This window comes from Stylophora pistillata, chromosome 10 (assembly GCF_964205215.1).
Source record: "Stylophora pistillata chromosome 10, jaStyPist1.2, whole genome shotgun sequence".
Classification (NCBI taxonomy): domain Eukaryota; kingdom Metazoa; phylum Cnidaria; class Anthozoa; order Scleractinia; family Pocilloporidae; genus Stylophora; species Stylophora pistillata.
In genome coordinates, this window is record NC_142528.1 from 21,087,217 (window position 1) to 21,103,798 (window position 16,582).

The window sequence follows — 16,582 nt, forward strand, 5'->3', positions numbered from 1 at the left end:
ATTGGACGATAATTATCCATATCGATAGACAGTCCTTTCTTGAACAGTGGGATTATTTTTGCGTACTTCCACTCACTTGGAACTGTTCCCTGCGACAATGATTCATTTACAGTTCGAGTCAGCGGCCTAGCAACAACCACTGCAGCATCCTCCAACATACGCGGACATATATTGTCGAGACCGCCTCCTGGTTAGCTATATTAGATATATTAACCGCCTCCTGGTTAGCTCAATTGCATGGTAGAGCGCCAGACTGTTGTGCGGGAGGTCGAGGGTTCGGATCAAGCCCCATCCGGACCAACACTCAGGGTCTTAAAATGTGTAACTGAGGAGAATGTGCTACCTTTTCATATTAAGATCAAAAAATTGATAGATATTGTAGTCTTCTCGGATAAGGACGAATAAACCGCAAGTCCCGTCTCCTGCAGGGTTAGGGGTAGGGGACGTTAATTTCCACGCACGAGATCACTGTGTGGTGGATGTCCTCCCCTCGAATCATGATGAGATGGGTGGGTATATCTGCTGAAGATGGGCTGTATTGCCCATTGCAGATTAGACATTTAGATTTAGACCACTCGCCTCGCTTGCTTTGAGACCTAGAAGTATCTTATCAACAATCAGCGACTCATTCACCAAAGCAAATTTAATATTTGGCACTGATCCATTAAGTTTTCGATCAAAGCCTCCTTTTTTAAAAGAGACACTACCGAGAGTCCGCTGAACGCGTACAGCGGCTGAAGCCAAAAAATTATTGAAACTATTAGCAATTTTCTTTCCATCACTGGCTTCGCTACAAAGCACACCGTCAATATTGATATTTTTGGATCCGCCAGAGATCTTGTTCTCAGGAATCATCTTCTTCATTGTCCTCCAAAAGGCTTTGGTGTCATCTGTTCTGCTTTCAGTCACACAGGGTATTTCTATGTCCTTGTCACTTTCATATTCAGTTCCAGACACAACTGAAGCTGATGGATTATTGACAGTACATGTAGTAGTGGTGGTATAAGAAGAACATGTGGTAGGAATAGTTAATGAAGACTTGTCTGCAGGTTTTTTCTTCACTTTGCAATTTTTGCAGACCCAATATAGCTTGCTGTTATTGGGCATCCTCTTGTAGTTTAGACATTTCAGATGGAAAAATTTCCCACTCTGACATTGACTATGACATTTCAGCAGCTTTTCCCCTACAACAGGTTTAGCTTTGCAAACACAAATGGACTGTAATTTCATTGCTTCATCGAAATCAGGGTTCTTTTGATAATCAGGCTTGATCTTAGTAACTCTCTTGGCTTTCTTACATTCTGGAAGTAACTGGCAGCTTGGACAGTACCATACTTTGGGTAAGGGATCAGATATCCCTAAACATGAGAGGTGAAACTCAATGAATGGGCACTTGGGGTTTTGACAAGGCACTGTGCTTTCTTCTGGTTTGGGTTTTCTGCAGTAGCAAACAGGCTTTATATCACCTGCTGGTACAGGTGCAGCAATTTCATGCTTCCTGGTGTACCATCTTCCTAAGATTTCAGGTAGGATACAAGATCTCCACACTTTGGTGAGTTTTGGAAGAACTGATTCCCAGTGTGAAATGTCCTTGTAAATTCTCTCCAATAAAAACCTTGTTTGATTGTTATTGTCAAAAGAGCACACAACAAAGTCACAATACTGAGAGTCTGTGATAAACAACTGTTGCTGTACTTGAAAAAAGTACTGGTGATTTCTCTTGAGCTGTACCTTTCCATTGACGTTTTCAAGACATGAATTCTTCTTTTCCACATAACTTTCAAGGTCACAGTTTTCAATGTTGTAAGGGCATTTGACTTCTCCACAACCATTCCCACAGCATGAACATGATACCAAAAAATCTGGAGTAGCATTTATCCAGGGGTGCTGTTTATCCACTATCATACCACATTGTTCAACTTTCAGATCTCTGTGAGTCTCTAGCATAGTCTTGGTATAAGCATTCACTGCAGCACTCTCATTCTTACGGCCATGACTGATTGCTTTAGTAGTAACTTTGAACAGATCAGGATATGAGATGGACTTAATTAAGGATTGTGATGGCATAGCAGGGTTAGTATGAGCTACTGCCCAACTCAGAGATGCACCAATGCGCCCAGCTCTGTGCCTGAAAAATGCATTTCCTTTAGCCTGTTCCCTGGTGTCTTGCTCAATTAATTCTACCTGTGATTCTGAAATAGTCAGATCAATATTTTCACACTTTTCTAGGAGTTCTGGATATGACAAGTCAAAATTACATGGATCAAAAAGGTCAGAAATGGTTGGGATACTTGTACTTTTCATGATAAACTGTTCAGAATAGGGTTCAATCAAGCTTAAGGCAACAGGTTTGAACTTGCACTCATTTATTTTGGCAAGGAAATGTTTAAGCTCAGTTCCTCCAGATGTAACCCGTTCTGTCGAGACCTTAGCTTTCTTTGTAGTGCAAGGTGCTGATAAGGAAGGTGGAGAGTTTTCTGATAGTCCCTCAATACAGGCATCTAAGTTATCTTTCAACTTTTTCGCCGACTTGAAGTTGATATCTTTGACCCTAGCATAAGGAACCTCACTCACATATGTCGGTAACAACCACGTGCACTTTACTTGCGTACATGCCAGTGTTTCATTAATTCTCGTTGAAGCTTCGATATGAAATAAAATACTTGCAATATGTGAGCAAGTCTCAGCTAGTCCAGCTTTACAACCAAGGCAGTGGGCTGATAACACGGTTCCCTCCTTATTAGTAATAATCCAAACTGCAAATGGTCGCTCATTCATTCGTTGAGAATGTCTCACCTTTCCGATCACCACGAATTTTTCACCTCTGACTTTGCCTTCAACACTGGAAATAAAACCCGACACCATCTGATTGTAGGCCTCCAAGCTTTTGAAAGCTTTGAACTGTTTCTTTGTGTAATAACTCGTATCGATAACCAAATAGCACAGGAGATCTGTAGCTTCTATGGGTGGTAAACATTGTGGATCTAACTTTGCGTAGATCAATGTAGCGGGATCGATCCCCACGAGTGATATTTTTTCTAAATACCTTTGTTTAACATGTGGCTCTAGTCTTTTAACATAGTCGCTTAAAGGTATATTGCAAATATCTTCCTTTTTTTCTTCCTTTTTGATGTTTTCAGAAATTTTGTCCAAATCACGCGACATACTTTTAAAGAATCATGCACCAAAACACTGCATTTTGACATATGCTAATAAGCTTTTGCGACACCAATATGGCGGACGCCTAATTTGCATATGCTGTGACGTCACGTGAAAACCAAGAATACGATTTCGCATAGATTCGTACGCAAGCCAATCTTCGTCGGGGGATAATTTTCTCGCTTTTTTGAAAGGTAGTCACGTTGACAAATGGCTTTCTTTATTTGGCCAGTCATCCATGGACAATTATCTACACCACGTACTCGCTTCTGGATAAGCGGGGCGTGACAATCAGCCACCAGAGTTTGTCAACACAAATGACGTTCTCATTTACTGTCCCGGAGGAATTCATACCATCAACCCAATTAACACCTCTAAGGTCTTCACAAAACTTTGCAGGGTTGTATTTAGCATAATCCCTGAAAATCTTTGTTTCTGGGGAAGCTTTCATCCAATTTAACTTTCTTATGCAAAAAACCATATCGCTCAGACTCAAACTCAAAACCCTGCATTCTCTAATCATGGGTGGTGAGGAGAGTTCGTGATAATAATATCCAGAAGTGTTTTGGAGTATTGAGTGATGCAAGTGGGCTGATTTATGACTTGAGTAAGGATTTCTTGTCTCAGCAGCCGGCACTTTGAGTTGTTTACAGTCCGACTCTGTAGTCCGTTTTGGCAATCCGTTTTATTGAAATCGCCAGTAATGATCACCTCCTTATCCATAGCCATAGCACGCCTAAGACAGCTGTCAAATATAGGCATTAAGTGTTTGACCGCGTAATTTGAAGACGTTGGTGGCTTATAAAATATCCCAATTAGAAAGCTACGTGACTTTGGTGGGCAAACTTCGACCCAAGGACCCTCGATAGTCGATTCCTCAAGGTCGGGCCTACGTATAACTTTCACACCATTTCTTACGTACACTGCAAGGCCACCCCCTTTAGCTCCTCTCAGCGAAAAAGTTTATTGCCAGGAATCTCAAGCTCAGAGTCCGCAATATCTTCCTGTGTCCAGGTTTCAGAGAAACTAATAAACTGTAGACTTAGTCGAGCGTAGTTCGGAAGCGATGAGACGCAATTCATCAATCCTACCAGTTAGACTCCTGATTGCTGAGATGTCACTTAACTGCAGACCTCTCAAGTCTCACGATTTTGTCGTGAGACTCACGATTTTCAGTTCAATCTCACGGTCTCACGACGAGACAGACAAATCTCACGATAAATAGAGGCGCAAGCTGAAAGGATAATTTTTTTGTATAATTTCATTTTTGGCTTGCTAGAGGTGAGTTTTTTTGTGCCAATTCTGTGCAAATCCATAACAAACCAAGCTTTTTACGTTCTTCATCCGTCTGTTTGCTGGCAACACCGTGAGTCGTCCATGACCAGATATAGAACACCTGTTCCAAATTAGGTCATCATAACCAATCTCTCGCATTTTGACACGACACGTTATCAAAATGGCGGCAATTGATGAACCTGATGACTGTTCTATTGAAAGTTTATTTCTGTGTTGTTAAGGTCCACACATGTTTAAGTAAATTATGAGCAGGACAAAAAACACTTTCTCTTGATTTAACAACCTGTGTTTACTTGGTTTTGTCTGCCGGTCGGCCAATCTCCAGATTTTTTTACATCAGTCTCCAGATTTTTGGTGTTTTGAGGTTGAGAGGTCTACTTAACTTCTGTGATAGACATAGGCCATTGTCTTCCAAGTTGTTCTCAATTTCATTAGTAGAATGATTCCGAGAGGTGCACAAACTACTAGTACAGGATTTGTTAAAATTTAAGTCAAGCCCAAAGCATGTAAGATGGATCGACTTTAAACAAACCGAGCAGTCCGCTGAAGATTGATTTTTATTGATAATCTTTCTACATATGCCACACACATTCCTCGCTGCAGGCCCAGGATTAAGTTCAAGGTCACCAGCTAAGTAGATTAGACAAAGAGCAACACCAGACTGCTTGCAAAGCTCGAGTATCTTTGGGATAAAACATGGCCGTCGTTGGGATGGGTGAACGAAAACGGAGCGAAGTGTTCTTCCACCCTCTATCAGAGGAGTTTCGGACTGTCTATTCCCCACATAGAGCAGTGTTGATGTAGATACCATGGATTACTGTTTAAATCGGCTAAACAACACTAAAAGAAATAAAAAAAGCCGCTAAACCAACGGAGCGACCAACACGCCTGACCGACCGCCATTATGCTCGTTTTTTGAATAAAAGTTGTTGCTCTTTTTTATTGCATGCTTAAAAATAAGATGCAAAACAATTCCAAATTATATATTTATCGTTCGTAAAGCATAATATCTTTTTCACATTAAGTTAAGGACTGGTCATTACATAAACTAAAAATATTTCTGATCCAACAAATATTTTTGTTGCTGATCACGTGACCGAATAACCCTGATAAATGCTAGGGAGTATCCGAAGATATACCCTGAGTGATGCTCCCCAACTTTCAAACTGTACGTCCAATATGGAAAAATCTGCGCTAAAAGCATAATCCAAGATGAGAAAGCATGGTGAGGTTGTAACATAAAAGTTAACCTGACACTTCATTGTTGATTTCATGACGTACAAAGCGCTTACTCCGCGTTCCAAGCAAACGGAGCACGAGATCGTCCGGACAGTGAGCGATGTAGTCTGATTGTCCAGTTGATTATCAGCTCTTCTTTAATTTATAGAAATATTAATATGTGGGAAACCATCAAAGGTTTCCTTCGACGGCACAAAAGGAAATTTTTCATCACTGGAGCGGTTGTGGGTGGAGTTTACATGCTTAGTCGCTATGCAAGATGGCGTCTTGCAGAATGGCAAAGACAACAAGAAATGGAATACGTCGAACAGGCAAGAAAGCAACACCATTTTGAGAGTAATCAGAGGACTTGTGCCATTACGTTATTCTCCTTAGTGCCGAATTTACGTGATGTATTGATGGAGAAGCTAAACTGCGAGATAATAACCGGAAACCTTCGTGAACGGCCCTCCAACAAGTTAGAACTTTGGGAACAACTGAAAGTTATGAGTTTTACTCGTACTATAGCTTCCGTGTACTCATCATGCATGTTGTTTGTGTTCCTAAGAGTGCAGCTGAACATTGTTGGGGGGTACTTGTATTTAGATAGCTTGATGATGACAGGGGAAGCCTCAAATGGAAAAAATGAAAAGAAAGTACACATTGCTGAAGAACTGCAGAAGAGATACCTTGCTGTGGTCAGATACCTGATGGCTGATGGACTGGATTTCTTGATTGAAAAAATCAGGAGAACTGTAGAAGGTAAAACTAGTGTTTATTGGTCTTCTAATTTTTTACCTCTTTTTAAGCTGTCAAGGAAGATCATGATCAGAGAAGAGAACTATAAATTGGTCCTTTTACACGTATAGCTATAATTACTTACAACTTTCGAAAGGGCACTAAAAATGGATTTCATTCGCCCAAGTTCTTTCCTGGGAAGGTTTATATTTACAGTAAATGTAATACTATTGCAATACATTCCCTCAGTAGCCTGATTGATGGAAAATATGCAATTAATAAATTCATCACCAGTTACCTTATTACCTTATGCATGCTTTTCAGCTGATCTTTTCCAATATTTGCTAAGTACCAGTGTGGTACTTAGCAAATGATTGGTGTGGCACAATTATTCCATGTGATGTTTTCTTGTTGATGGAGATGTCAGTATACCATCACTAAGGTCACTTTTTGTTCAGTTTATTAATTTGCCAGGTTCCTTTTGCATTGTGTCGTAAAACACTTCTCAATTATTATGGGTTGCTGAATTTTTCTAGTTGACTGAGGAAAATACGGATGTGAAGCTGATACATGAAAAAGTAATCTACTATATGATAATTTTCAAAAGCTGTTATGTCAATGTGTGAATCTCTTTTCAAATAGTTAGATGACAAGACTATAAACAGTTCCTCCTTTTCAGTGAAATGTGTTATGCAAGAAAAAAAAATCAGTGAAAAAATTGATGTGAGCACACAGCAGGGAGCTCTTGGAGTGAGGTGCTCTTAAATTAGGGACTACAGACTAAGCTGAAGAGTTTGGCCTTGCACAGCTGAGTGATTTTCAGGCGTCAAATTTTAATCTCAATAAGGTGTAATCGATGGTATTTCTTAGGTTAATTCCCAATCAATCTTTATGTCATTGCACCACACAATTGATATTGTAGAACTAGATTATCTAAAATTTCAAGGTGCACAATAAACTAGAAATCTGCGAAATGTTTCATTGGGGATGAGTCTCATGAACAAAACTTCTAAGAAGATAGTTGGGAAGGGCAGGCTGGGATAGGAACCATCAGTGAACAAATTTTGCCATGTTTCTGCTTGTGATTTGCTCTTGGCAATCCCAGAGTGCTTTACAAATCTCATGTCTAATGTTCAACATATGCTGGGCTCAGAATACAGAGTCATGGATGTTGACACTTAGAAATTGGTTGAGGTGGGCTGCTGGTCACAGTTCTCAAATAACCTCTGGAAATTTAACAAACACATGATGGTTGGCTTTGGCCTTGTTTTCAGCAATATGAACTTCAAGTGTCTCAGTATGCTCTGGTTTCAGGGAAGGAATGGTCAGAAACCACGATAAACACTCTGGAAATTATCACCTGTGATTGATCTGGACTGTTGACATGTATAACAGCTTGTTGACAGATTTCCTGCCAATAGCCAATCATATTTTTGTAGTGTGAGTGTAGTGCAGAAGTCAAACTCTTTGGCTGAGTCTGTGGTCCTTAATTATTGAGTGCCTCACTGCAAGAACTCCCAGTGGCAAACTAACATAAATTTCTTTTTTTTTACTGAGTTTTTCACTTGCACAATTGACTTTGCTGAAAAGGAGGGACTATTCATAGTATATCAAATGATACCCTGAGATGCTGAAGTGCTGCTTGTTAAGATTAAACTTTGCTCTCTGCTGTTGCTGAGTGACTATTTTTTCACAATTTTATTTCAAATGATACACTGAGATGCTGAAGTTTAGTTTATTAGCTTCGCCGACAGGCAGGGACACCGCAACAGCGTGTGCCAATTACTGAGGGCCCAGTAAACCCACCCATCCCAGCCCAGGGGAGGACATCCATCACACAATAATCTCGTGTGTGGGAAATTAACGTCTCTTACCCCTAACCCTGCAGGAGAAAGGACCTCCATTTATTCATCCCTATCCGAGAAGACTAGAATATATAACCATTTCTTCATGAACTATAGAAAGGCAGCATATTCTTCTCAGTTACTTTAAGACCTTGAGTGTTGGTCCGGCCGGGGCTCGAACCCTTGACCTCCCACACAACAGTCCATCGCTCTATCGACTGAGCTAACCTCTTGGTTAGCTCAATCGATAGAGCACTGATTGTGAAAGTGCACCTAAACCCAAAAATTTTTTTTCGCTTAACAAAATAAGCTTATTTTTTGGAGTATTTCTGTGCAAAAATTTTTTAATTTGCTTAAATCTTAAATTTTCTGTGCCTAGTCAAAATACGGAAAATTGGCCGCCATCTTGCCCCACGACCGAGTTTAAAGAGGAATGGCTCTAGCGGATAATGTGACGTCAAATCGAGAACACGAAAGTCTGCTTTTCACACATTTTTACTTGTTTGGGAAGGTTGTGGTCGATATTGTCCGAAATATGCCAACCAGGTGTGTTGTATGAGGAATGTATGAAGCGTGGTACCCTCTTGCAAATTTCGCACGTTGCTACATCCTCCTACGACACACTTAGTCGGCATGTTTTCGGACAAAATCGACTATAATCTTCCCAAACAAGCGAAAATGTGTGAAATGCAGACTTTCGTGTTCTCGATTTGACGTCACATTACCCGGCAGAGCCATTCCTCTTTAAACTCGGCCATGGGGCAAGATGGCGGCCGATTTTCGGTATTTTGACTGGGCTCAGACAATTGAGGATTTGAGCAAATAAAAGAATGTTTGCACAGAAATACTCCAAAGAATACGCTTATTTTGTTAAGCGAAAAAAAATTTTTGGGTTTAGGTGCACTTTAAGATTAAACTTTGCTCTCTGCTGTAACTAAGTGACTTTATTTTTTCACAATTTTATTTCAAATGATAGACTGAGATGCTGAAGTGCTGATTATTAAGATTAAACTTTGCTCTCTGCTGTAGCTAAGTGACTTTATTTTTTCATGATTTTATTCACCTTGTTTAACAGATATTTTAGGTGAGATATCATTGAAAGAAAAGTTCAGCCTTGTCGAACTTACACGACTCATCAACCACATACGACAGTCAATGGAGTTTCCAAAGCACAGTTTACCCATTAATAGCAAGTTACACGATGCCCCAAACCAGCCAGCTAAAAATGGTTGTCACATGAGACCACTCACAAAATTCATGCTGCCCACAGATGTTGAGAGTTTGTGTGATACAGTTGGTAAGGAAGGAGATGACAATTTCAAGGATTTAATAGGAGAAACTCTCGATATTTTGGAAAGTGAGGATTGTCTGTATGTGTTAAAGACGTGTCTAGATGCTGGCTTTGCTCATGTTTTGCACAGTATGATTCCCTTCTTTCAAGCTGAGGAGTTAGGTAAGTTCATAAGCCTCTACAGGCTTCTATAATAGACATGTAATATAATATCATGTATAGTATTAAGTTCACAAAACTAGAGTAAACATTTAATATATTAAAGTAGCCAGGAGGTACTGTTTGATGTAACTGACAATAACTTCATGTACTTTGAACCACTAAATTTCTGAAATGCGATTACATCATACTGCCCATCCACAACACAAATTTATCCTACAGCTCTTATGGTCACCCCATTATTGTAATGTAATGTAATCTTTACTTGTAATGTAATGTAATCTTTATTTAAACATGATCAATTCATCAGCCCATAAAAATACATATCACATGGGCTAAGATTTTTAAAATTCAAACTACATACTGTAACGCTAAAGCTGTTTTCTGTGAATGCCGTGCATTAGACGTAAAGAATGTCATTGATCTTACATTTAAATACCCCCAGAGACTCTGTGTTCCTTATATCGCTGGTAGACTGTTCCATAATGTGGCACCATTGTAGCTAAAGCTTTTTCTATAATAATTAGTGTGCGGTAATGGAACATTGAGCTTATTTTCAGAGTCCCTGAGGTCATAAGCAAAGTCATGCCACGTAAACTTTGAATACAGATACCCTGGAGCTAGCCCATGCAGACATCTAAACATCAGGGTGGTATTATGGATTTCCTGCTGGCGTGCAAGATTTTTCCACCCTAAAAACTCGAGTAGCTCAGTTGCATCAGCATCATAGTTAGAGTATACTTGTACTCCGATCTAGAGTGAATTACTTTTGGTCTTAAACTTAGAAATCAATAGAGCGGTTTTCAAAACGGCAGGAAAGATCCTTTCCTTTTTGTTTCAGTTTTTGTGCCTTTTGAAATCAGTTTTCAGTCATTAGTCAATCAAGACCAATCTCAGACAGTGAAATAAGATAGCATTATGTAAGAGAAATAATCACTATGGCCAAGTTGCTTATAAGTGTACTCCTGAATCACTCTTACATGCAATTAGTCCTGTGAGCAAACAGGTCATGGTCAATTCTGATTATTTCAGATTAAACAAGGTTTAATGAAAATCTTACAGTCAAACTAAGTGAACTGTATCCCTCAGGATTACATTAATGATTTGATTATTTGAATATTGAACCTGCGAATCATTTCAGGCGTGCAATAACAAATTGAATATTTGAACATGGAACCTGCTAACCCTTTCAAGAATGCAATAATGGATTGATTATTTGAATATTGAACCCGATAGCCGTATTCGTTTTAAAAAGGCGCGGATCATTGTTCAAATCAGAAGTCCATTTCTGATTGGATTATGCGAACACGTGGTGATGTATCGGAATGGCGTCAGACATGGCAGGAAAGGTGAGTTCGAGTGTTGTGTAGAACTTCTTGTAAATGTTGTAAATGGAATGTTATCAAGAGCTTTTTTCGCTTATTTACATCTTGACGAACTTGTAGAAATTCTTGTGTGTATTCATGGTCAAATGAAATAGTTTATGGGCGAAGCCATCGCAAGACTTTTTATTTCATTAATATTTGCAATGGACTGATTTCTCAGTGTTTTTACAGTGCAGTTTGTTCATTTTCAGAATTCCTCATCAAATAGAGCAATCTTATTGGACTTCAGAAGTTGACTTCTAATTTGAACAATGATCCGCACCTTTTCAAAACGGACACGGCTATTGGGTTCAATATTCAAATAATCAATCCATTATTGCATTCGTGAAATGGCTAGTGGGTTCAATAATCAAATAATCAATTCATTATTGCATTCTTGAAATGACTGGTGGGTTCAATATCCAAATGATCAATTCATTAATGTAATCTTGAGGGGTATGCTTCACTTAGTTTGACTGTAATGTTGTAAACTTGTAGAACTTATACCAAACATTTTCAACAGAACTTGGTGCTGTTGGAGGTGTTGAACTTGAACCAACCCTTGATCTCCCACTGGCCAAAATCATTCCTATTATCAATGGACAGATTAACCACATCTTGTGTGACTCAGATAACAACTACTTCCAAGACTTGTTCAAGGTTGGATCTGCAAGAGACTTTGCAGCAAATGTTTATGAAGCATTCAGCTTTGAAGTGGATTAGATGTTTACAAAACATCACAGCTGGCCATACGGACTTAGGACAGGCCTCCAGACCTCAGACTGTAGATTTCTTCATGTGTGACAGGGTTTGATATAAGCAGCAAAGGATCGATCACGTGAGGATATAGTTACAACACTTTTTTAACCTTTCTTTTCCCTAAAGAGAACTCAGTCTTCTGAAGGTACTGCTGTAAATGCATTAACAAGGAATAGAAGTCTCTGCACACTGTGTTTTATTTCTAATTTTAACCCATGGTTTTGTAATTGTTCAATTTGCAAAATCAACCAAAAGTTTTGTTAAATGTATTTGGTTCTCAGATCCATTTGGTTCAAGAGTGGAAAACTTCATACTTCTTCTTACTTTAGATACAGTCAAACTTTTATTGGCCAGTCATCCTCAGGGAATGGTGGGGTGTCTACTCCACACACTCAGGTTCAACAGAATAAGGGTAATATAAAAAATGATAAAAATGCAATTTATCCCACAATTGACCACCAGAAGCACTTACTCAAAAATACTACTCTTATTTTAGTTGAAAGATTATTCTTAGTTTTATTTGAGTGGTTCCACCTTTAAAAGTGAACGTTCAATACATGTGGATGACAAAACAAACAGGCAGAGTTGGGACTCACTCAGAGGTGACCATGACTGCTTAATAGAGATGAAAATTACAGTGATTAAGGGAAAACAAATTTAGGACTTTTACAATCAATCACTTAACAGAGGGTGACTGCTTAATACAGTGCACCTTAATACAGGTGTTCAACTGTGATTCATACATGCCTCCGTGTACACACAGGCATCCCAAAAATAATGTAACATGGGTTATAAGCAATGGGAATCAATTCATACAACCAAAATTGTTCTAACTCAGTCATAAACCAATTGCTTACACTTGGATATACCTCAGAGGCTTCCATAAGAGCAAAGCTTCCCTGCAAATTTCTGTCAGTATTGTGCAATGACTGTTTTAAGTTTACTGTGATAGATGATTGACAGAAGGATTAAGGATGATTTTAATTGAATTATGAAAGGTGACTTATGCTATAATTTACTTGGACTTTAAATATGACGGTGCGTCTTATGTTGGTGAACATAAATATTATGCGAAGGTGTAGTCTGATCGTCTGGGTGAGTGTAGTCCTGAGAAGGACTGTTGTCGGTGGTAGTGACTGACGTTTCGACAACCTGTGCGGAAGTCATCATCAGAGTCAAGTGAATGATTGTTGTCAGTAGAATGTTCTTATTCCAGTTCGTGTGAAATGATCGGTTGGTTTTGCCGTGATGTTATTGGCTGTAAGACTCAAGTGACGTAAGTCGGTCGTCTTACGTCACCATCGACTTACCAACCACAACATTGACTGGGACTCTGCGCAATGCCTAACCTACAGCACTGACTATTTTCAACGACTGACTCTGGAAAGCTGGTTTACTAACTTAGAACAGACTCCCCTAAACAGATGTCAACAACTACCCGCTCCATACAAACGACTCATTCACGACATAAACATCACAAACGACCGAAAAAGAACGACCTAACTTTACCGACAGATCGAAACAGACCAATCACGACTGACTTACGTCACTTGAGTCTTACAGCCAATAACATCACGGCAAAACCAACCGATCATTTCACACGAACTGGAATAAGAACATTCTACTGACAACAATCATTCACTTGACTCTGATGATGACTTCCGCACAGGTTGTCGAAACGTCAGTCACTACCACCGACAACAGTCCTTCTCAGGACTACACTCACCCGGACGATCAGACTACACCTTCACATGTTACCCCCGGGTTCAAACCATTTACTGCATAAATATTATGCGTTTATTATTTATAGAGGTGTGTCTGTGGGGGGAGGGCAGGGGTTCAGAAGGCTATGATAAGTTTAACATGTGAGACTCAAGGTTCTCTTTATATCTGAAAAGATTTCTGTTGAGGAGTTAAGTTCTGTCCATATGTTGTTTTGATTATTTAATACTTGTAGATTGGAAATGATGTAATATATAGTTTCATTATCCCATATTTTACCATGGGCATGTCAAAAATTGTTGTCTCACTGGCAGAAAATAAAATGATATGTCAGCAGCTAGACACTGAGTGAGTAATGACATCCTAATAATTCAATTTTATGGTATTTAGAATCAATGTGATAATCCTGAGAATAACAAAATATTTTTTTGTTTAAAAAAATGTATGCATGCATCTGTTAGTGGGCTTGTTCCTCATTTTTATTTCAAAGATTCTAGTACCCTGAAGGATCACCACTACTCTAACTCTATTAGCTTTTTTTTTTTTCTGAGACTGTTTACATCATTTGTGGAGAGCCTGAAATTCTATAAGAAACGCGCTCAGCTGCAAGATTGAGATAACCACCTTCCGGTTAGCTCAATGGATAAAGCGCTGGACTGCTGTGCTCAAGGTCTTAAAATAATTGAGAAGAATATGCTACCTTTCTATAACATCAAGAAATGGTTAGATATTCTAGTCTTCTCGGATAGGGGCGAATAAATGGAGGTCCCGTCTCCTACAGGGTTAGGGGGTAGGAGACGTTAATTTCCCACGCACGAGATTACTGTTCGATGGATGTCCTCCCCTTGGGTGGACTACTCGCATGGTTCATATGTTCCGTTCTAGTCCTACCCAACTGCGTTAATGCACTAAAAATGGTTAGAGAAATAGCTCTTTCAAAAGGCACGAAAGAAGAGAATGGGAAGAGAAAACGGAGGATTTTTTTTTTCACTAAAATTTCATTACAGCATAAGATGCACAAGTTTTTTTCCTGTTTGAAATGCAAAAGAGAGCAAATCCTTGTGTACTTTAATGCTATATCAGTTTTGAAGGTTTTTTGTAATTGAATTAGTGACTGCATTCCCAGGCTGTGACCATTTCCCATTTTTGTCAAAAGCTCATCAGAGTAGGTCGGATTGGACACAGACTGAAGTTGTCACATGTCACAAATATCGCGCAAGCCTGGGCGCCAACCGGGCGAGTAGACTGCTAACCCTTCAGACCCGTAAGTTGTCAGTCTCTGTGTTCAATACTGAGAATTTTGCAAGACATCTAGGAATGTGCATTTTCAGGGTATGGAATTATGAAATTAGCTATGAATTACTAGGATCAGAAAATTATGCTGGATAATTGTCTTTCATCGCATCGAAAAGTGCTTATTAAATTGCTTATTTTCTTGGTATATTAGAAAGAAGAACCGGCTGTTTATGTTACTTTTAATATTCTGGATGCCCCCAGTTAAATATTGTCAGTTGCAGGGTAACATAGTGACGTAATATGTAATTAAGTGACATCGAAGGTATTTAGCTGTTCGGTGATTTTCTTGGTTGTGTCTATAACATCAACAGCTACGTTCTTGGTCAAAGCAAAAACCTGTTAAAACATAAGAAATTTGATACTTCTAAATCTAATGCGCTGAGTCGATGACGATGGCGGGATTCTCGTGGAAAGATACTTTATAACCTTCGTCTGACTGACTTGTTCAGGGCGATAGATAGATAAGATACTGACTTTTATGAAAGAAATTAGTGTTACTAAAAAGTGACGCTTATTTCAAGTCACATAATTGCAATGGGGCCAAAAGTACCATGTAATCATAGTTAACCGTTCCGCCCGCGTGATCCAGACGGCGCATCACAAAAAAGACTCACAATAATGACTTTCAAAGAGACATGTGGCAACTAATCAGGAAGTAACACTTACGTGCGACATCTCTCACGTATCGCCGGTAGGCGTAATGAATTCTATAGGAAAATTCATGGCACGCGAAATCCGACGATATCGGTTTTCAAGTTATTTATACGTAGATGCAAAAAAATATTACTTAGCCTCGTTTTCAACTCGCAATTCCACGCTTTAATACCTCGCATCGATAACCAATCAGAATGCGAGACTTTATTTAATGATGCGATTCTTTGCAATATTTCACCTTAATCTAAAAAGCTACCTTTAACAACTCAAAAGTTGCTGCAGAATTAGAATATAACAGGACTGAGAAGACTTAGAACTGCCTTGTCCCTACCATTTCGTACTGGCAAAGGCCTTGCAGAAGTCACGTTGGTGTAAAGTCTCCAAAGTCCCGTTTGAAAAGAAAATCATACTCTAGTTTCCTTTATAAATTAGTTTACGAATCAAAATAAAATGCTGAAAGAAAATGATCTTTGCTTCCTCAAAAATTACAGCTGGCTGGTTTTTTTTTTAAGGGGGGGGGGGGGCAATTACCCGCATCTGATCGGTTGACAGCAGATAACTAAAGACAAAACACCAGGCTATAGTCTTGGGAAAAACAGGCCACTCCTTCTCTTCTCCATTAAAAGATTCTTTGGATATATTTGGAATAAATATTGACAATAGGTTGCGTTTTGATAATTATATATCAACTATTTGTAAGAAGATAAATGGCCAGTTCAAAGTAATGCTAAGATTTCGTAAACTTATCTCTAAAGATACTCTACTAAGATTGTATAAGGCTTTTATTATGCCACATTTTAACTATTGTTCGTCTGTATGGCACTTTTGTGCTGCGTGTAGTACTGAGAAGATAGATACTTTAAACAAGCGAATTCTTAGAGTTATCTTGCAGGATTATAATTCTCCCTATGACTCTCTACTTAGCAAAGTTAACTCCAAACCTCTGTATAAAAAGACGCCTTCAGACTTTCTTAATTATATTGTACAAGAGCTTGTTTTTCAACTGCTATCCAGGCTATCTAAAGAATATGTTTAGTTTCTGGTCTGTATCCTATAATCTACGCGGAAATTATATTTTGTCT

General features: G+C 39.0%; 2 protein-coding genes across 4 annotated transcripts; one reads left to right on the forward strand and one right to left on the reverse strand.

Annotated features, from left to right (window-relative positions):
• Positions 1 to 552: 552 nt before the first annotated feature.
• LOC148722206 (uncharacterized) lies at positions 553 to 3,281 on the reverse strand. Its single transcript, XM_088737015.1, has one exon. The coding sequence runs from the start codon at positions 3,163 to 3,165 to the stop codon at positions 553 to 555; it is 2,613 nt and encodes an 870-aa protein (XP_088593141.1). The 5' UTR covers positions 3,166 to 3,281.
• Positions 3,282 to 5,730: 2,449 nt separating this feature from the next.
• On the forward strand, positions 5,731 to 13,892 carry LOC111326047 (peroxisomal biogenesis factor 3). 3 transcript variants are annotated; one of them, XM_088736246.1, is made up of 4 exons: positions 5,731 to 6,435; positions 9,331 to 9,708; positions 10,961 to 11,054; positions 11,593 to 11,757. In XM_088736246.1, the coding sequence occupies exons 1-4, from the start codon at positions 5,853 to 5,855 to the stop codon at positions 11,615 to 11,617; spliced, it is 1,080 nt and encodes a 359-aa protein (XP_088592372.1). In that variant the 5' UTR covers positions 5,731 to 5,852; the 3' UTR covers positions 11,618 to 11,757. The 3 variants fall into 3 exon arrangements, with proteins under 3 accessions (XP_088592372.1, XP_088592373.1, XP_022785712.1); XM_088736247.1 differs by lacking the exon at positions 11,593 to 11,757 and having other exon boundaries at positions 10,847 to 11,007; XM_022929977.2 differs by lacking the exon at positions 10,961 to 11,054 and having other exon boundaries at positions 5,732 to 6,435; positions 11,593 to 13,892.
• Positions 13,893 to 16,582: the final 2,690 nt, after the last annotated feature.

Bases quoted from the DNA above. Each gene is read 5' to 3' on its own strand.
- LOC148722206 (XM_088737015.1), bottom strand. From the start codon at position 3,165: ATGTCGCGTGATTTGGACAAAATTTCTGAAAACATCAAAAAGGAAGAA.
- LOC111326047 (XM_022929977.2), top strand. From the start codon at position 5,853: ATGTGGGAAACCATCAAAGGTTTCCTTCGACGGCACAAAAGGAAATTT. The intron at 6,436-9,330 runs GTAAAACTAGTG...CTTGTTTAACAG, and splicing joins AATCAGGAGAACTGTAGAAG to ATATTTTAGGTGAGATATCA. The intron at 9,709-11,592 runs GTAAGTTCATAA...CATTTTCAACAG, and splicing joins CTTTCAAGCTGAGGAGTTAG to AACTTGGTGCTGTTGGAGGT.